Source organism: Bufo bufo, chromosome 10 (genome assembly GCF_905171765.1).
Source record: "Bufo bufo chromosome 10, aBufBuf1.1, whole genome shotgun sequence".
NCBI lineage: Eukaryota > Metazoa > Chordata > Amphibia > Anura > Bufonidae > Bufo > Bufo bufo.
In genome coordinates, this window is record NC_053398.1 from 103218807 (window position 1) to 103241273 (window position 22467).

Sequence of the window (22467 nt, forward strand, 5' to 3'; positions counted from 1 at the left end):
TGCAAAGCAGGACTATTATAGGGGTCTTATGTGGGAGGGTCCTGTTACCATGGTTACTTGTTTTTTGTTTTCTTTGCTGCTATTGGTGGTCAGTAAAGGAAGAGAAAGCAATTCTCGCCTCCGTGTCTTTAATAAAATCATGACTTCACGTATGTTAGGAAAATCATGCAATTTTATTCTACAGTCTAGCTGCCACCTCCCTAGGTGGTTGCTAAATGTACCAATGAGCCAGTTTAGGCGCCTCAAAAGAAATTGCACAATGGATGATACATTTGAGAAAGAGGCCGAAGTTCTGAAACAGCAGTTTGTTGATAAAAAGTATCCGAGCGACTGTATTGATAAAGCTTTGAATAAGGTCAGAGATTTGGACCGCAAAGATCGGTACGGTCATATGATGACCCGATGTCATGCGAAGGGTTACAGATTATATTACCCTTCAACACTCAAAATAAAAAAATGGAGAACATCATCACAAAGCATTGGTCCTTGTTACAAAAAGACAAAGTCATAGGACTTGTAGCTCCGGACTAAACAATACATAGCCGTCTGGCTGATACACCTAGCGCAGCTCAACTGAGCAGCAAGGTTGAATTGACTGTATGGTGATATCGGAACACAACAGGAATAAGATACACAAAGCTGTATGGACTGCTCTCATCAACTGATTACACTATTGCACCTCAAATGAGAATTGTATCATTATGCTATATATTGAATAGCCCTTCCAGAGAAATATAGTGCTGCAAATCTAAGGACTTACTTTCCTTGAATCTAAGGAGGAGTTGTGTATAGTGGATTAATTTTAGAATTGTATTTTATGATTAATTGAAGTGTTTTATGGTTGGGTAACAGTTTACCATTTTAATTAATTATAGTGAGGATAATAAATATCGAATCTTATAATATACAGACTGTGTGTGATCCCGTATGTAGAGAGTGCCCCTCTTATTTCCATACAAATATTCTCTCTCTATATAGGCCTGGGGTGAGGCCTCTAGAGGTGAGCACCTCTTATCCAAAACCGATTGGTGGGTGTAGCCGCTGTTTGCTACTTTATAAAGTCATAGGACCACTGATAAAAGTAAGACCAAATATAGTATATACACGGGCAAACAATTTAGGTCTGAAAGTAGCACCCACAGTAAGAATACCTAATAAAGTAAGGGACAACCATTGGTTGCGTTTTGAAGTTTTTTTTTTTTTTTTTAAATCCTGTTCCAATTGTAAAATAACAAGCTTTCCTAGGAGAACCGTGAAAGTCATTTAAACTAGTAATGGTTATTCACATGAAATAAAAACTTTCTTAATATGTAACAGTAAGAACGTTATTTATCTGTTAATGTGCCCCTGCAAGAAACAGTATGTTGGCCGCACCAAGAGATGTCTAAAAAAGAGGATCTCGGAACATGTAGCCAACATACGCAGAGGTTATGAGAATCACACTGTCTCCAAGCATTTTAAATTATGCCACAACAAAGATCCGACGGATCTTATTTATACAGCATTGACTAATGTGGCATCAGATTGGAGAGGTGGTGATTTGATTAAGAAGATGTCAAGAATAGAATCTAAGTTCATATTTGATTTTGGTTTATTAACTCCTAATGGGTTAAATGCAGACTGGGAGTTATATGGCTTCTTGTGATTGGGCGCCCCTTGACATAATGGAAGACCAGTTTCATGATACACTTTTTGGTCTCCTTTTGTCAATGAGCCACCCATATATATATATATATATATATATATATATATATATTTGTTCCATATAATGTGGGGATACATTTGTTGTGGATATGAATATTAGCCGCAATATAAGCTAATTATTTCTCTTGCTGGATTAACAGTTGTATATTAAACATTATGGAGGTTGATTGGCTATATCACTGAATATAAGTTTGTTTTTAATTAAATTTTATATTGAATATTATTTGTGTTGTATTTAAGCAGCAATGGCATATAAAACGCAACGGGGAAAAAAAAACGTGTAGTAAACGCACAGAAACAGCATTATCAAGGGAACATTCAAATATTGGAAAATCCGTGTCTTCTATACTTTTGGATGATGTGACTCCAGTTCGGATTTTAGCTCTTGCCATAATCCAATATAAAAGGATGTGGGGAAACATTTCAAGGTTACCACTGAGGAAGGGGTTATTAAAAAAAACAAAAAAAAAAACGCGTATGGTTTATACCTTGTACTGGCATGCTGGGATAGTAGTTTTCCTGGACTTTAAAGTCCAACGGCCGTGTTAGAGACCGGCGATCGCTGAAGGAACCTTCGCCAAAAACCTCTGGTCATATGAGCTTTAACAAGTCACGTGAGCGGACATATCGCACTGTGTCTGTTTGATACCCCAAGTTCTTGTGACTATTTGCTTACGCTCTGTTTGCCTGAAAACTCTGGTAGGAGCAATATACGGGACTGACCACCTTATCGAAGCTGAACGCAACCATTTGAAAGGGTGATTTCAGCAAGTAATATACCAATTTATGAATTGCGGTTCTACATTGTGGCATATTTGGACCTTCTGATGTACATCAATTGATTGTGGTCTTATATGCTTTATCCATTGCTGCTATTGTGAAATAATGCTATTTTATTTATTTATTGCTGTTATTGTGTACATTTAATGATATTTGCTATTTTATTCATTTATTTATACTGCCATTTTAGGGAGCACAACCTCCATTAAACAGATATCTCATCTGATTCCATATTTGAGTGCCTGGTCCTATTTTCAATATTAGATTCATAATCTTGCTTATCCCTGACAAATTTGTCTTTTTTAATCTCTTTAATCTCTGCTTGTATTACCACCAATTTTTTATAAAATTTTTTGTCAAAGGTTAATAGCTGGTTTTCCGTAAGTCTTGTAGTCAGTTCATTTTTATCTTTAAGCAGTTCCTCTTTTATTCTGCCGTACTCCATTGTATTTCTTTTCGGAACTAATTCAAGGATTTGCAGTGAGAAATCAAAGTATAGCTGTTGCCATCCCTTTTACAGGGACTCTACCGCTCTCTTTATAGGACCGGAGCGATTCTACCGTCCAAAAGAGGCGTACCTCCTTGTCGGACAATTGTATAACTTTTGCCTCTAAGGAGCGAGTACTGATGTACTGTAAAATGTCCTTATCATTACACTGTGTGAAGAAGGCGCCCGGCCCTTCTCTGCCATCATTAAGAGAGGCTGTGGGTTTTTCTGATGCCATCCCACAGTGCGTCTCGCACAAGCCGGTAAAGCGGTTTCAATACAGGGTGCTCTGCTTCAAAAGCACAATACAAATCAACTTCAACAATGAGATGTGAAGCGGCACTCACAGTCCTCCGCTAGACCCCGGTGTATGGGAATCGACCATAACTCAGCCTCTTGTTCCAAGACACTATCGGTGGTGCTCAGCCCTATATAGAGTATGATGATACAGGTGCGACCATGTAGAGAAATGAAGAAGGGCGGCACTCACCAGTGTACAAACTTTGATTGTTGCTTTATTCAAGACGTTGCAAAAGGCGGCATTGGGCAGGACACTAAAGGCTTCACACAGGTAAGACAGCGACGGCCTTTTCTCGCTTGACGCGCTTCGTCAGGCTGCTACGTCACAGCGCTCCACCTTCTTAAGCCGTGGAATCGATGCGTATACAGAAACAACAGCACATATAGAAACAGCTTTACAGAAACATTTTTAAAGAAACATACTTAAATCAATTCTGTCGTTGAGGCCCAATTCATCAGCCGCTTGGGTGCGGAGAATCCACCTCGCCTCCCGCTGTAGGAGAAGCCGATGTCTATCACCCTCTGCGGCGGTGGTTGCTTACATAATTATACACACTGACCACCTTACACACATTTGTGATTTATAAAATACACCTATATGTGTACCTTCACATACAATACATGCACACATTTGCTGTCAATCACATTTTTTGCTTAGAGACTGATCTCCAAGGATGTTGTCACACTCCCTCAATATATAGTGTCACTCAATAAATACAAGAGTCAGGACAACAACAAAACGAAGCACTGCCGATTTCACCCTGTGTATTGAAAGAGAAGTATTCTGTTTGGTTTTTGAGATGTCCATCCAGTTGTCATCAGTGTTATACTATATGTACACATGTTGGTTGTTACTGAAAACTTTTTTTTGTTTGTCATCCATCCATTGAGCACCCACAGGTAAGCATTGTCGGACTGGGGGACCTGGAGTCCACCAGTAAAATTTATTCTGGGGGCCCACTGTGTGGGGCAACTACATGCAAATACTACCTATTAACGCAGCGTCAGGGAACAGCAACATACTGAAGATGATTGATTAAGGGGCCCCTGCAGCAATTTCGAGAAGAAAGATCATGGAGAAAGAGGATACTGGCTGGCGTACCTCTGTGCCTAGAAGTCATCTCAGCTACCCAATGCATCTATAATAATAAACTATATATGTGTCATGCAGTCAGTCTACTGTGTCACTTGTGCACAGGGTGGAGGACTATCTGTTTCCCTGTGGGCCACTCCAAGCCTGTAGGTAAGTGCTGCTCCATGTCAACCCTGCTATAGTCCTCTTCATCTTTTGATTTGCTGCTGATCTAATTGCATTGTATTTTGTGCTTTTTAAGTTTTATTGAAATGCCTCCTATAACTCCTCAATATTTTTCCATCATTTATTTTGACACCATATACAGTCAAGTCACATTATTATGACCACTTCCTGCTTCTGACGTTGGCAGTATGTGGAAGTCATGTGTGGTGAGGTGGGTTGGTGGGTATATAAGGGCTGTGATAGGCTGTCTACACACATATCCCTCGTTGCCGTCATGGTAAAAGGGGCGATTTATCAGTTAAAAAAAGGGAGGATTATTGGCTTTCGGGCCAAGGGTGGCAGTATTTCTGAAACTGCGAAGTTTGTGAACTGTTCACGTGCTGCTGTGCTGAAGGTGTATTGTGAGTGGACAAATAGCATCATGGTGAATAAGTGATGTCAAAACTGTGGGGCACCATGTGCCATTAATGTGAGAGGTGAATGTCGGCTATGAAAGTGCTCGAGGGCAGACCGACAAGTTGCAGAGGAGCAGCTCACCACCAAAATGAACCAGAGGGCTACATGTGTAGACGTGTGCAAAACAACAGCTCTGCGAACTCTACTGCATATGGGGCTCCGAAGCAGATGGATGGTCACTGCACCTCTTTAAAGAAGTTTCATCAGCAGAAAAAGCCTCAATTTTCGCCACAGTATCAGAATTGAACCTACGCTAATTGGCAAAGTGTTGCCTTCTTTGATGAGTCCCGTTTTCTGCTTCATCGGATGGATGTTGGAGTGTCAAGAAAGAAAGAAACATCAAGGAACAAACACCCTGTAACCACTGCTAGAAGAACATAAGCTGTTGGTGGCAGCGTTATGTTCTGGGGAACGTTCGTGGCATTCGCTGGGCCCACTCATCCATGTGGAAAGGCACTCTCAACTGATTTGGGCATGAGTCTATTCTTGAAGACCACGTACATCTATACATGCTGATTGGCATCCCTGGGGCAGATGGGATCTTCCAATGTGACATGTCACATGGCTAGATATGTCTGACATTGGGTGGAAGAGCATGACCAAGACTTCCAAGTACTATCTTGGCACCCTAATTTCCCAGACTTGAACCCAATTGACATTCCGTGGGACCACGTCAATCATTGTGTTCGCTCTATGGATCCTTCCTGCATAGGTATCTGTAGCCAGCATGGATTCACATAGAAAAACACCTGTGGGGTAAAAATGTTCACTAAACCTGTCGGTAAATTCTGTGAGGGGTGTGGTTTCTAAAATACAGTTACTTCTTTGATTGCTTTATTCATTTAACCTCAGAACCTCTGCAGCTTCTGGCCAGTGCTGTATAAATCACTAAACTAGGCCTCAAATGCACATGGTACTCTTTATCTTCTGAACCCTTCAATGAGTCCAAATAGCAGTTTAAGACCACATATAGGGTATTGCTGTATTCAGGAGAAATCGATGGGTCCTGTTTCCCCTTGTGAGAATAAAAAATCTGGGGCTAAAGCAACATTTATCATAAGTGGGAAAAAAAAAATGTTTTTATTTGCACAGCCAATTGTTTCTAAATTCCAGCTTGTGTAGTTTCTAAAATGGGGTCACTTTTTGGGAGTTTCTACTGTAGGGGTACCTCAGGGTCTTTTCAAGTTTGACATGGCACCCAAAAAACATTCCAGCAATAGCTGCCCTCCAAAAACCATATACACTCCTTCCCTTCTGAGCCCATCGGTGTGTACATACAATTTACAACCACATCTGAGGTTTTTCTTTAAACCGCAGAATCAGGGTAATAAATATCAAAGGTTAGTTTTGCATTTAAACCTTGCTGTGTTACATGAAAAATTTATTAAAATGTAAAGTCTGCAAACAAGTGAAATTTTTAAATTTCACCTGCATTTTATTTGAATCTTTGTGAAACACCTAGGGTTAACAAAGTTTGTAAAACCAAATTTCTTAAATGTTGAAAAATTGCTTCTAAAATTATAAGCCTTCTAACATATGGTGAATGTTAATAAATACCTATTTTATGAGTATCACTATCTGTCTTAAAGAGAGAAATTCAAATCTAAAACATAGCAAATTTTCCAAATGTTTTGTCAATTTTGCATTTTTTTTATAAATAAAGGTAAGATATATCAACTCAAGTTTACAACTAACATAAAGTAGGATGTGTCACGAGAAAACTGTCTTAGAATTGGCTTAATAAGTAAAAGCATTGTAAAGGTATTACCAAATAAAATGACATGTCAGATTTGCAAAAATAGGTTCTGTCAGAGAGGGGTTAAAACACACTGCACTGTTGGATTTGTAATGTTTTTTAATTAAAAAACAGCCCAAAATTATTTTTCTTTTGGGGTCAGATACTTGCCACTCCTCCACTCCAGCTACTCAACGTCAATGCATTCCCCCATCTCTGTGGCTGCACTAAGTGATGACGTCTGGACCTACTTTGCCTGCCAGACTCCCCAAAAACTACAGATCTGTGGTGGTTTCACCCGGGATCAGGAGGACCCAGGACTTACATTGTGTGTCAGATTGGGTGGCCTGGGACCCCCAAGAATGTCAGCCCGATAGCAGCTTTTGTAACTGCTAGTTCCCCAGTGGTTGGTGCTATATAAGAAACATAAAACAATGCAATGAGTAACAAAACTGAATAAGAAATTAATGTGAGTGAGAAGTGAGAGGATACTAGGGCCGTGTTTGAGCAGTTTTATATAGGAGAGAAGGAACCTACACATTTTCCAAATTAAAAATACACATGCCTGCTAAACATGTGCCAATAGAAATAAAGGCAACAACTACTTAGATTTGTTAGGGTGATATATTGAAAAACATATATTATCCTGATTCTGTATCCTTCATGTTGTATAGAAATAACAATGTTCAGCAAAATCTGATATTTTATTGGCTTTTAAGTATATTCACAAATTTCTGGCAAATTTTTGTAAAATAAAATCACAAAAACATACATACAGTTTGCATCTGTGCAAAATCATCCACAAATAGCACAAGATAAATGGTGATACATATGTCCTAGAAATATATAAATTACTATCTATGAGTTGTGCAAAAGTCCATGCACATAAAGATTTTTATTTGAATTCCTTGCTTTTGTTTTTCTGCAGATCATTGAATCGATGCACGTTGCACCAGCCTCATCTTATACCGCTTAGGAACCTGAGAAATTCCAAAAACTGGTGTGGTGTCTGGAGGAGACTTGGGGTCTGGCAGGTGGAATTCAAAATGTGTCAGCAGACTAGTGAAAAATAGAAATATTTCCATACGTGCAAGATTCTCCCCAAGACAACCCCGGGGCCCTGATGGGAAAACAGATGATTAGGAGACAGCAAAGAACCAATAATACAAAATAAAGGTTTAAGTGTGCCTGATCCCACCCTAACAACGACCACCATGATCATCAATTGCTTGGTTAAATAGTTACATATAGCAGTTAGTAGGCTCAAAGGGGTTTTCCAGGACCCAGCAGACACAACCCCCCCCCCCCCCCCCCTTGATTACATATAACACAGCTATAGGAGAAAGTTTGTAATATACTTACCTATGCAAAGTTGTGTGGATCGGCCTCCTAGGAACCCGTTCACTTGGTGATCCTCTTCTGAAAATTCAGCTTCTGCTGATATCATACCGGATTTCCAACCTGGGCTATAAATGGGAAATCACTTTCGCTCTGGATGGGGCCAGAACCATTACTCACCCTGGCGCATGCGCAAACTTCTGACATACCAAAAGTGACATCCCATCCATAGCCAAGGTGGAAAACCTGGTGAAGTATCTGACATCAGTGGAAGTTGGATTTTAAGAAGAAGAGCATCTTGTGACTAGGTAACCAAGAGGCTAATCCATGTAACTTTAGAATGGTGAGTATATTACAAGCAATGAAGATGGGTTTGTAGAACCTGCGGGGTCTAATCCCTTTAAAAAAGTGATGATGTCATAGTGATGACTTCATCTCCATTCAAATCTAATTGAAGTAACATTCTTTTACCATCATACATGATGCAGTCCTTTTTCTATTTCTTGTACCCTGTGTTACCTGCTGAGAATGGTAGAAAGGAGTCTACTTTTTTAAGCTCTCCGTCCTTGTCCAGAAAGTTCTCAGGATTAAAATCATATGGATACTTCCATTGACTCTCATCATAATGCAATGAAGTCAGATCTGTGATAATTGTTGTTCCCTAGACAGATGTACAAAACTTGGTGAATAAAGTCCATTCTTTATATGTGTCCCACATGTAAATGAACAGCAGGTATACAGATGAGCTGTGACAAGAAGGTAGATTCTGTAATCCCTTCACCATGGTCAACCTGGCTACTTGAACAAATATATTCACGGTTCACACATTTATTTCAAATAACTTAAAAAAGAATTTTACTAACTTTTGGGATAGTAAACCCATTTAATTGTAGATCTTTTATAGATGCGTGAGCAACTCCTAGTGGAACAACTGAGGCGAAGCGTTGTACTTCTTGTAAAACAGCCTGTGTGTATGGCATGTTCACTCTGTCCTCGTAGTCAACATGGTCTCTCGTTCCTCGAATCTTGTCTATTTCTTCCCTACATTTTTCTAGCACAAAATGATTAAAATAAGGTATGATAGAGCAATTTAGAGTCTATAAACTTGTGCCAACAAAGTTTAACTCTTTTACCTTGAATATCTGGATACAGCATCATATAAAGAAGACACCAATCTAAGCTGGAAGATGTGGTCTCTGTGCCAGCCACAAAAAGATCTACTAGACATGTAAACAGGGTTTCCTCCTCAAAGGTTGACTTGTTATCATCTCTTTGTACCTATGCACAAAATAAGTCCAGAGGTCAACATTAGTCTTTTTTTTTTTTCTTAAACCTAGACACATGGTCTAAAATATATGATGGTGAGCAGGTATGTTTGATATATTCTATGACTTTACCTTGTCCATTTCATCTAAATAGCAGTCTATGTAGTCTCTGGGTTGCTCGGGCACCCTGGTTCTCTTGTGCTCTTCTACAACCTTCCTGAGAAATCCAAAAACTATTTTTACATTTTTGAAAATCTTCTGATGCGGTAAGGGAAGATGTCTGACGAATCCAAATGCATTGTAGAGCTAGAACAAATTAAGATTTGACCATTACATTTGGGCTATTGTAACACAGGGCCTTTATTAAAGAACCATTAAACCTTGAAAATCAAAAAGAAACAGTAACATGCAAAGTAAAGCTTGTCTAAAACTCCTTCTGCACAGACATCGGTAAGATGCTACAGAAAGCAGTTTTAGCATATATCCTGCAGAGAAGTGATTCCTTCCTCCCAGTCCCTCCATCTTCAGCTGGGGACTGAATCCTATGTCTTTCACTCTATCTATCTATCTATCTATCTGTGCACTAGAGGTTTGGCTTAACACCAATTCAATTCAATAGACACTCAGAGCACTGTGAAAAAAAGGTGGAAACTGCAAAACTTCAGCAGTTTCTTAGAAAACATCTCCTTGGGTTTGTACAATATACACTGCGTGCAGAATTATTAGGCAAATGAGTATTTTGACCACATCATCCTCTTTATGCATGTTGTCTTACTCCAAGCTGTATAGGCTCGAAAGCCTACTACCAATTAAGCATATTAGGTGATGTGCATCTCTGTAATGAGAAGGGGTGTGGTCTAATGACATCAACACCCTATATTAGGTGTGCATAATTATTAGGCAACTTCTTTTCCAATGGCAAAATGGGTCAAAAGAAGGACTTGACAGGCTCAGAAAAGTCAAAAATAGTGAGATATATTGCAGAGGGATGCAGCACTCTTAAAATTGCAAAGCTTCTGAAGCGTGATCATCGAACAATCAAGCGTTTCATTCAAAATAGTCAACAGGGTCGCAAGCAGCGTGTGGAAAAACCAAGGCGCAAAATAACTGCCCATGAACTGAGAAAAGTCAAGCGTGCAGCTGCCAAGATGCCACTTGCCACCAGTTTGGCCATATTTCAGAGCTGCAACATCACTGGAGTGCCCAAAAGCACAAGGTGTGCAATACTCAGAGACATGGCCAAGGTAAGAAAGGCTGAAAGACGACCACCACTGAACAAGACACACAAGCTGAAACGTCAAGACTGGGCCAAGAAATATCTCAAGACTGATTTTTCTAAGGTTTTATGGACTGATGAAATGAGAGTGAGTCTTGATGGGCCAGATGGATGGGCCCGTGGCTGGATTGGTAAAGGGCAGAGAGCTCCAGTCCGACTCAGACGCCAGCAAGGTGGAGGTGGAGTACTGGTTTGGGCTGGTATCATCAAAGATGAGCTTGTGGGGCCTTTTCGGGTTGAGGATGGAGTCAAGCTCAACTCCCAGTCCTACTGCCAGTTTCTGGAAGACACCTTCTTCAAGCAGTGGTACAGGAAGAAGTCTGCATCCTTCAAGAAAAACATGATTTTCATGCAGGACAATGCTCCATCACACGCGTCCAAGTACTCCACAGCGTGGCTGGCAAGAAAGGGTATAAAAGAAGAAAATCTAATGACATGGCCTCCTTGTTCACCTGATCTGAACCCCATTGAGAACCTGTGGTCCATCATCAAATGTGAGATTTACAAGGAGGGAAAACAGTACAACTCTCTGAACAGTGTCTGGGAGGCTGTGGTTGCTGCTGCACGCAATGTTGATGGTGAACAGATCAAAATACTGACAGAATCCATGGATGGCAGGCTTTTTAGTGTCCTTGCAAAGAAAGGTGGCTATATTGGTCACTGATTTGTTTTTGTTTTGTTTTTGAATGTCAGAAATGTATATTTGTGAATGTTGAGATGTTATATTGGTTTCACTGGTAAAAATAAATAATTGAAATGAAACATAGAAACATAGAAACATAGAATGTGTCGGCAGATAAGAACCATTTGGCCCATCTAGTCTGCCCAATATACTGAATACTATGGATAGCCCCCGGCCCTATCTTAAATGAAGGATGGCCTTATGCCTATCCCATGCATGCTTAAACCCCTTCACTGTATTTGCAGCTACCACTTCTGCAGGAAGGCTATTCCATGCATCCACTACTCTCTCAGTAAAGTAATACTTCCTTATATTACTTTTAAACCTTTGCCCCTCTAATTTAAAACTGTGTCCTCTTGTGGTAGTTTTTCTTCTTTTAAATATGCTCTCTTCCTTTACCGAGTTGATTCCCTTTATGTATTTAAAAGTTTCTATCATATCCCCTCTGTCTCTTCTTTCTTCCAAGCTATACATATTAAGGTCCTTTAACCTTTCCTGGTAAGTTTTATCCTGCAATCCATGTACTAGTTTAGTAGCTCTTCTCTGAACTCTCTCTAGAGTATCTATATCCTTCTGGAGATATGGCCTCCAGTACTGCGCACAATACTCCAAGTGAGGTCTCACCAGTGTTCTGTACAGCGGCATAAGCACTTCACTCTTTCTACTGCTTATACCTCTCCCTATACATCCAAGCATTCTGCTGGCATTTCGTGCTGCTCTATTACATTGTCTTCCCACCTTTAAGTCTTCTGAAATAATTACTCCTAAATCCCTTTCCTCAGATACTGAGGTCAGGACTGTGTCAAATATTCTATATTCTGCCCTTGGGTTTTTACGCCCCAGGTGCATTATCTTGCACTTATCCACATTAAATTTCAGTTTCCAGAGTTCTGACCATTCTTCTAGTTTTCCTAAATCCTTTTCCATTTGGCGTTTCCCTCCAGGAACATCAACCCTGTTACATATCTTTGTGTCATCAGCAAAAAGACAAACCTTACCAGCGAGGCCTTTTGCAATATCACTTATGAAGATATTAAACAAAATCGGTCCCAGTACAGATCCCTGTGGAACCCCACTGGTAACATTACCTTGTTTTGAATGTTCTCCATTGACTACAACCCTCTGTTGTCTGTCACTCAGCCACTGCCTAATCCACTCAACAATATGGGAGTCCATGCTCAATGACTGCAGTTTATTGATAAGTCTTCTATGTGGGACAGTGTCAAAAGCCTTACTAAAATCTAGATATGCGATGTCTACTGCACCTCCACCGTCTATTATTTTATTCACCCAGTCAAAAAAATCTATAAGATTTGTTTGACATGATCTCCCTGAAGTAAACCCATGTTGTTTTTCATCTTGCAATCCATGGGATTTTAGATGTTCCACAATCCTATCCTTTAATAGGGTTTCCATTAATTTGCCTACTATTGATGTCAGACTCACTGGTCTATAGTTGCTCGATTCCTCCCTACTACCTTTCTTGTGAATGGGCACGACATTTGCCAATTTCCAATCTTCCGGGACGACTCCTGTTACTAATGATTGGTTAAATAAATCTGTTAACGGTTTTGCCAGCTCACCACTAAGCTCTTTTAATAATTTTGGGTGTATCTCATCAGGCCCCTGTGACTTATCTGTCTTCACCTTAGACAGCAAACTTAGAACATCTTCCTCTGTAAAGATACATGCATCAAACGATTTAATAGTCATTCTTTCTAGTGGAGGTCCTTCTCCTTTTTCTTTTGTAAAAACTGAACAGAAGTATTCATTAAGGCAGTCGGCTAGCCCTTTATTCTCTTCTACATACCTTCCGTCCTTTGTTTTTAATTTAGTTATTCCTTGTTTTAATTTCCTTTTTTCATTTATATATCTGAAGAATGTCTTATCCCCTTTTTTCATAGACTGAGCTAGTTTTTCTTCTGCCTGTGCTTTAGAAGTTCTTATAACTTGCTTGGCCTCTCTCTGCCTAATCTTGTAGATTTCCTTATCTTCATTGCTCTGGGTTTTTTTATAATTACAAAATGCTAGCTTTTTATTTTTAATGATTATATGAAATGGGTATATATTTGTTTTTTGTTAAGTTGCCTAATAATTATGCACAGTAATAGTCACCTGCACACACAGATATTCCCCTAAAATAGCTAAAACTAAAAACAAACTAAAAACTACTTCCAAAAATATTCAGCTTTGATATTAATGAGTTTTTTGGGTTCATTGAGAACATGGTTGTTGTTCAATAATAAAATTAATCCTCAAAAATACAACTTGCCTAAAAATTCTGCACTCCCTGTACTATACAGTATCAGGGCATTGACATTACCAAAAGTGTTACCCAGCTTTCCTCAGGTGTTTAAAAGTCAAGTTTGCCAATTTAGGCAGGATGGATTGCTCCTGTTTAGGCAAATGGGATATTTAGGACATGCAAACAAGGTGTGCACAAACTCAGGGCTTGCCCCCAGAAGATTCAATTATAGTTCAGCACTTTGTAAAATCCATGACACTATTTAGGAGTGAAGAGGGGGATTTGTCTTGGTAGATTTATTTTTCACAGTATCTATTACAACTTACAGTGGTTTTTAACCCAACTTTCTCAGGGCCCTGAAAGGCAAATTTGCTTAACGATGGCACTATTTGGGAGTGAGGAGAGGGATTTATTTAGGTAGAATAAGTATTTACTAGCCCCTATTACAGGTCCATATAATTTGTTACTTAGCTTTCCTGAGACCCTGAAAGACAAATATTTTTAGCTAGGCTACAGTATAGATTTGTCACTGAGGTATTTACTCAACTTTTCCAGGCTCCTGGATAACAAATCTAACTAGCGATTTTACAATACTAGGGATTTACCAATTGATAAATAAGCTGTTTTGGAAATCTGCAGTCTGGGAAGCATGGGTAGAAATATCTATGGACAGTGATGGAAGTAGTACACACATCTGTCATATGGTACCAGGGCAATATAGTTTGTTGTCACCATTGGAGCTCTACAGTCTTGTCACCCAGCTTTCCAGATCCATGAACAGCAAGTTGGTCTCCCTATATGAAGGGATTTATTACTATATAACTAGGAAGAATTTAACAGTCTGGGAAAGGTGGAAAACAATCACTGCAGAGGTATTATGGACGCTACACTTGGTACATACATTCTGCACGCACTACATCCATAAATGTAGTAACAGGACAGACATGAGTATATAATATATATGTAGTTTGGTCTTCAGAATTCCTCCACATGTTATAGAGCTTTCCAAAGCTGCTGCTGGACAAATATGCACAATTATGCAAAGAAAGGTGGAATTCTAAATGCATAATTAGTCATACTTGCTATTCAGCTGTCTAGAAAACTTGGGTGAGTTTTGCTGTAGAGCTGTGATGGAAGCTTCATTTGGCTGTGCAAACACTACCTGGTACTATCGCAGGTCTATGTATGTACTACGGTTGCTACTATTGCGGACACTGTTAGCAAATCTATTTTGTACTATTACTAACTAGGAGACTCCGTCCAACAAAATGGCCACTCTCACTGTATAGATAAAGATTATGCAGTCTAAACCCCGTCCCCTCTTCCTAAACTTCCTGGCTCACATGCAATACCATCAGAAGGGGAGGAGGGAGAAGACAGCCTAAGAGAAGGAGATCATATAATCATATAAAACAGGGGTAGGCAACCTCCGGCACTCCAGCTGTTGCAAAACTACAACTCCCAGTATGCATACATCCTCTGTTTTTCTCAGAAATTTCATAGAAATGAATAGAGCATGCTGGGAATTGTAGTTTCATAACACCTGGAGAGCCGAAGGTTGCTGACCCCTGATATAAAATAAGGAGCAAAGAATAAGTTCAGTGTGCAAGCTTTGTATCTATATAACGTAGGTGAGGCACATCATTTTCCTAATGTTTAGTTCGATTTTTTTTAATTATAAATTTCGACACATAGCATTACGTAGATTTTCCTACCTGAGCCCAGAATTGAGTTGCCATCTTCATGTGTTCACACACAAGATTAAGAATATCTTGGAATGTTGAGTCATCATAATCATAGCGTCTCCCAAACACAATTGAACAAATTATGTTAGACACAGCATTTTCAAGCACATAGTGTGGATCATACAAAGAGTCTGAAAAATAAAAAGAAAGGACCTCATTATGTAAAACTGGTTATTGGTAGTGTTTATAAAAATGATACAACAAAAGAATGGAACTCATGGTTCATGCTGTATTATGGATTACTGTAATATGGTGGACAGAGACTACTATTGAACAATACCCCACCTCCCTTTGTCCTTAAGGTTACATAGAAACACACAGAGGTTACTATGAGATTCAGCAAAAAAAGAATGTCCCACTCCACATGCCACTACGTATTGCAGAGGTATTATCCCCTAGAACCACTCCATATTAGGCTACTTTCACACTAGCGTTCAGAGCGGATCCGTCTGATGTTTCATCAGACGGATCCGCTCCGATAATGCAGACGTTCGCATCCGTTCAGAACGGATGCGTCTGCATTAAAACTTAGAAAATTTTCTAAGTGTGAAAGTTGTCTGAGCGGATCCGTTCAGACTTTACATTGAAAGTCAATGGGGAACGGATCCGCTTGAAGATTGAGCCATATAGTGTCATCTTCAAGCGGATCCGTCCCCATTGACTTACATTGTAAGTGTGGACGGATCCGCTCGCCTCCGCACGGCCAGGCGGACACCCGAACGCTGCAAGCAGCGTTCAGGTGTCCGCTCACTGAGCGGAGCGGAGGCTGAACGCTGGCAGGCGGATGCATTCTCAGTGGATCCGCCTCCACTGAGAATGCATTGGGGCCAGACGGATGCGTTCGGGGCCGCTCGTGAGCCCCTTCAAACGGTGCGCACGAGCGGACACCCGAACGCTAGTGTGAAAGTAGCCTTACAGAGGTATCCTCCACTAGAATCACTCCATATTACAGAGGTATTTTCCTCAAGAACGAAGGATCATACGAGTGTATTACTGTACAGCAGCGGCGGCACGAATCGCACGGCGTCATGGCAACCAATGACGCCCTGAGCTCATGCACTCAGCAGGACGGCCGGCCGGCCGGGTTTTCACGAACCGTGGTCCATGTATGTGTTAATGAGGCCTTACAGAGTTATTCTCCCCTAGAACCACTCCATATTACAGAGGTATTCTCCCCCAGAATAACTCCATATTACAGAGGTATTCTCCCCTAGAACCACTGTATATTACAGAGGTATTATCCCCTAGAACCACTCCATATTACAGAGGTATTCTCCCCCTCCATTAAAGGGGTTCTCTAGGAAATATAAAAATGAAAATACTTAAATATTATTTGATAATAAATATATTCACAAATACTTTTTGTTACTTAGAATGGCTTGTTTTGTCTAGGGAGCAATCATTAGGAAAAATAAAATGGCCACCGTCCTATCAGTACACACAAAACCCGTCCTAATCACACAGGAGGACAAGTTACTCCACCACAATGAGCCATAGTGCTGCCTCATCCTCCTCTCTGCTTGTCAGTAATCATGATCCTGAACCCTAATGATTGCTCCCTAGACAAAACGAGCCATTATAAATAATGAATGGTATTTGAGAATATATTTATAATAAAGTAATATTTAAGTATTTAAAGTATTTAAGTATTTTACATTTTCTTAATTCCTGGAAAACCCCTTTAAAGAGTTCATCTCCCCTAGAACCACTCCATATTTCAGAGGTATTCTCCTCTAGAACTCCTGGTGTGCCCATAGATCGTCATAGATTAGTATTTCTTTCCAACTACTCTATATTTTTCCATTGGTTAGACTTTGAAGATTTCCTGCATAAATGCAATTGCTAATCTGCAACTCACAATACTGATTTCTACCTACAGTGCCTTGAAACAAGTATTCATACCCCTTGAACGTTTCTAAATTTTTTCACATTTTACCCACAAACTTAAATGTATTTTATTGGGATTTTATGTGATAGACCAACTCAAAGTAGCGAGTATGTGTAAAGTGAAAATAAAATAATACATGATTTTTAACATTTTTTATAAATAAAAATCTGAAAAGTGTGGGTTGCATTTGTATTCAGCCCCCTGCACTCCGATACCCCTAAAACAAATCCAGTATGACCAATTGTCTTCAGAAGTCACCTTATTAGTAAATAGAGTCCACCTATGTGCAATTTATTCTCAGTATAACTACAGCTGTTCTGTGAAGGCTCACACATATCTGAACATCTGACAGAGTACTGTTCAATTCATCATCCAAAAATGGAAAGAGTATGGCACAACTGCAAACTTACCAAGACATGGCCGTCCACCTAAACTGACAGCCCAGGCAAGGAGAGCATTAATTAGAGAAGCAGTCAAGAGGTCCATGGTCACTCTGGAGAAGCTGCAGACATCCACAGCTCAGGTGGGACTGACAGCTATTAGTCGTGTACTCCACAAATATGGAAGAGTGGCAAGAAGAAAGCCATTTTTGTAAGCAAGCCATAAGAAGTCCCAGTTGCAGTTTTCTACAAGCCATGTAGGGGGCACAGCAAGCATGGAAGAAGGTGCTCTGGTCAGATGAGAACAAAGTTAAACTTTTTGGCCTATATGATATACTTGGAGGAAAACTTACCACTGCACATCACCCTGAACACACCATCCCAACCGTGAAACATGGTGGTGGCAGCATCATGCTGCAGGAATACTTTTCTTCAGCAGGGACAGGGAAGCTGGTCAGAGTTGAAGGAAAGATGGCTGGAGCTAAATACTGGGCAATCCTGGAGAAAAATCTAGTAGAGGCTGCAAATGACTTGAGACTGGGGCAGAGGTTTACCTTTCAGCAGGACAATGACCCTAAACATACAGCCAGAGCTACAATGGAATGGTTTAGATCAAAGCATATTCAAGTGTTATAATGGCCCAGTCAAAGTCCAGGCCTAAGTGCCAATGAGAATCTGTGGCAAGACTTGAAAATTGCGGTTCACAGATGCTTTAAATCCAATCTGACCGAGCTTGAATTATTTTGCAAAGAAGAATGGGCAAAAATGTCAGCCTCTAGATGTGCAAAGCTGGTAGACATACCCCAAAAGACTTGCTGGTGTAATTGCAGCGAAAGGTGGCCCTACAAAAGTATTGACTCATTGGGGCTAAATACAAATGCACACCACACTTTCCAGATTTGTATTTCTTAAAAATTTTGAAAGCCAGGTATCATTTACTTTTCACTTCAAAAATACTTGCTACTTTGTGTTGGTCTATCACATAAAATACAAGACTTACTTTTATTTTTCTTCAGTTCTTCAATTATGTGTACACTCTCCTCATAAATTCTTTCCTCCATAGACTTTTTGCCTAAACCAAAGTTTCTTAGTGTAGATAGGGTAAAGCGTCTGTGCTCCTTCCAGCTCCGTCCATATGGGGCAACAACCAGTCCTGGATCAAAGGATAAAATGTATTTAGTATAACATACAATTCAGATATCATGTCACTTCAGCTGTTACATGCATGTAGACAGCATGTCACTCTTCTGCCTCAGCAGGGACCAGAAGCAAAGGAAAAGGGAACTTGGCACTGGCCCCAGAGCGCTCGCAGGGGCGGATTGGCCATAGACCTTACAGGGAAATTTCCCTGTTGGCAGATTCCTAGGGGGCCGCCTGAGCCCTCCTCATGGCCGGCCAGTGAAAGTTTTTGGGGATGTATTTTGTGCTGCTGGCGGCAGTATTTTGTGATGGACTGAGGTATTTGGCTCTGTTGGGGAAGTTTAATGTGCCACAATATGATACTATTGGTTCTGCCTTACATCAATTTGGACCCAACTACAAAAGGGGGCCACTTTTAGTGTTTCTTTCCAGGGCCACTTTAAGTTCTTAGTCTCCTGAGCACTAGTGACAACTCTTTAACTCTTACACTTTGCATGGCCATCTGAAAAGGGCTTCCTGGTCATGGAGAACCCCTTTAAAAAGTTCAAAAAAGGTTGTAAAAATAATAACTATTAAAGTAAAAAAAAAAACATTTCCATTACAAACTGCTTTATTATTAGAAAAATACAACAGGTTTTAAAGGAGTAAATTGTCCATCCTGCCTCTGCCTGCATTTAGTCCTACATGTGTATGTACCACGAAATGCTACCAATAGAAACTAGATAAAACTTTAAAAAAATATTTGCATTACCATATTCTTTTATATATAACTTTTCTTTATATTTCCATCTACAGAGCTGAGTGATGTCACAAATGCCCGAACTGAAGTCCCGTACATGCACTGTTCATAACCTTCTGTGAGCAGCAGCCTCAGGAGGTTCTCTGCACATGTGCTACAACCATGCGCAGAGCAGATAAACCTGAAGAAGAGGACTGTGTAGGATTTCAGTTTGGGAATTTTTGACCTCGTCAGCTGAAGGAGGTGAAGAAAAGACCCCGGAAGGAGGAGTGGAGCTTGATTTAGACCCCATTCACAGGACTATATTTTTCGCCACATCTGATCTGTATTTTTAGAGGATCGGATGTGGACCCATTTATTTCAAGGGGTCTACAAAAAATGTGGACAGCACACTGTGTGCTGTCCGCATCTTTATGTCCATTTCGCATCTCCACAAAAAGGATAGAACATGTCCTATTCTTGTTCCTTTTGGATTAGAGAGAGGGAGAGAATTAAGGGAAGAATTGAAGGTATTGAGTTTAGTGTTCCTATAAAGTTGTTTAAAATCTCTAATGTACGGACAACTTTACATTTCTATAGATTTATCCTTTAACCATCATCATCATTCTTTCTAGCAGTACAAGCTGGACAGATATATCAGAAAAGACCGTGTAGCCTTACCTTTTCTCCCTGAGATGACGTCTGAAATCCTGTTCTGAGGCCTGTCTGCAAACTCAACACCCCTAGTTACAAGAACTTCTTTAAGGTCTTTAAGTCCTCGGACAACGACAGCTGGATTAAATCCTAGATAGATGCTGTACACTGGACCATGTACCTCTGAAAACTGTCCAAGGGAAAATGTTTTATGCATTAGGAAGGTGAACAGATGTAACTATATCAACTATGTAAAGCACAATATCGTCACTCCATCCTGTTTCCATACATAGTAGAAGTTCTAATCATACTGGTTTTATCAAGTGTTTCCACAATACACTATAACGAAGAAGCAGCAGAATCTTCAGAAACTTTTCAGAAAAGAAGAGCAGAAGTTAAACATGCATGTGCTTGTATATGAAAAATTGTATTGCCAATATGTCTAATGCATTAACTCAACAACTGCCTTGTATACCTGTTCATATTCAGCAGCTCAGCACCACCTATAATACTTTTTTATTGTATCCCAATAAGCAGGTCAAAAGCCAAATGCAAGTATTCATTATTGTAATGTTTATATAATAGGCCTATTAGACCTGATTCAGAGATAGTTCCAATTTGCATCTGCAATAAATGGACATATGTTAATCCGCATAGACATCCATATGTATTTGAAGGAGTCTCAGATGGAAAATGGGCAAGAATAGCATGCTGCACAGACAATTGGTCCGTGTGGGAAAACGTACATTAACTTTAATAGGACTATGTTCTGTCCATGTGTACTCCACTGAGCACACAGATAGCCTGTCTATATCAGGTCTTGGGGTATAGTGAGCTATAGTGAGGGTTCTCCTGATTGTTGTTCTTTTCTATGATACCAGAGGAGAAAGCTTCTCTGTATGACTGGCTCCTGTTGTGTCCATCCTTGATACAAAATTGATACTTTTTGTTTTCTTCAATAAAAAAAAGAGAATGAATACCAAATTAGAGCAGAATGTTTGTTACATCAACATAAAGTGGGAGATTTATCAAGACTGGCGCTTTGGGAGGACGGTGAAAAAGGGGAGATACAACAATTTTTTTAAATGTCGCAGTTAAAAAGTTGCACCTGCAAATTTTTTACGACACTTTTCAGGGAATGATCAATCTCCCCCAAAGTTCTTCAAATATTACATAAAAGAAATAAAATATGAGCAGCATAAACCTAATACATTATTAATTTCTCATACAATACATACTGACATTTACATCCAGGTATTTCTTTATACAGTGTACAAATCTGCACTTACCTTATACCATATCATATCAAACTATGAACTGTACCTTCTACCTATCAGAGTTTTCAAAAATATACATATTTAGACTCCAGCACTAATGTTGACACAAGCCATGAACACTTTACTTTTAGTTATATTGATTAAAACAGTGCAATCTGTCCACACAATCCCCTGATTCTTTGCTTTCTACTTACTTTCTTCAGTGCCGGCAATGGATTTGTAAAATCTATCTGCAGCATGTTGCCGAACACAGGCAAGGAGACAGGTCCAGGAGGGAAACCCTTAGGGCGAGACGTCTTCCACCATAAATAAGCTAGGAGGACGAATCCCAGAAGAAGAGCTGTGCTGAGCTCCATGATGACAGCTTGGCTACCTCTTAAGAACTGATACCTAAACTACGGCCTCTTGTTATTTTCTACAACACAAAGTACAACCACTCCCAGACTGTGACTCAACCCCTTTCACATGATGGTAATAGGCATTTTTGTGCTGAAGATTAAGAACAAAAAGGAAAAATGCAATAAAATCACAAACTGCTTTAAGTACAAAATGGGATGCTTGCTAAAAATGCAGTGCATTCAGGTCTTCAGACTCTTTCACATTTTGTTATGTTACGGCCCTGTGCTAAAATTACAAAAACAAAAAAACTAGTTTTTCTGTCAATCTGCACTCAACACCTGTTACAACAATGAAAACAGATTTTTAGAAATGTTTTCAAATGTACTAAAAAGTAAAAACTAACATTTTGCATGGACATAAGTATTCAGACCCTTTCTTATGACATTTGAAATTTAGCTCTGGGGGTCTCCCATTTCTTTTGATCTTTGAGATGTTTCTGCACCTTGATTGGAGTACACCTGTGGTAAATTCAGTGGATTGAACATGATTTGGAAAGGCACAACCATAACCTAACCCTTTTTGTACACTGCTCAAAAAAATAAAGGGAACACTTAAACAACACAATGTAACTCCAAGTCAATCACACTTCTGTGAAATCAAACTGTCCACTTAGGAAGCAACACTGAGTGACAATCAATTTCACATGCTATTGTGCAAATGGGATAGACAACAGGTGGAAATTATAGGCAATTAGCAAGACACCCCCAATAAAGGAGTGGTTCTGCAGGTGGTTACCACAG

General features: G+C 39.7%; 1 protein-coding gene across 1 annotated transcript; it reads right to left on the reverse strand.

Annotated features, from left to right (window-relative positions):
* Nucleotides 1–7507: 7507 nt before the first annotated feature.
* Nucleotides 7508–21684, reverse strand: LOC120980113 (cytochrome P450 2J6-like). Its single transcript, XM_040408986.1, has 9 exons — nt 21523–21684; nt 20079–20241; nt 18540–18692; nt 15242–15402; nt 9456–9629; nt 9192–9336; nt 8922–9109; nt 8578–8719; nt 7508–7840 (listed from the first exon to the last, which is right to left on the reverse strand). Exons 1-9 carry the CDS (start codon nt 21682–21684, stop codon nt 7650–7652), a joined length of 1479 nt encoding a protein of 492 aa, XP_040264920.1. The 3' UTR covers nt 7508–7649.
* Nucleotides 21685–22467: the final 783 nt, after the last annotated feature.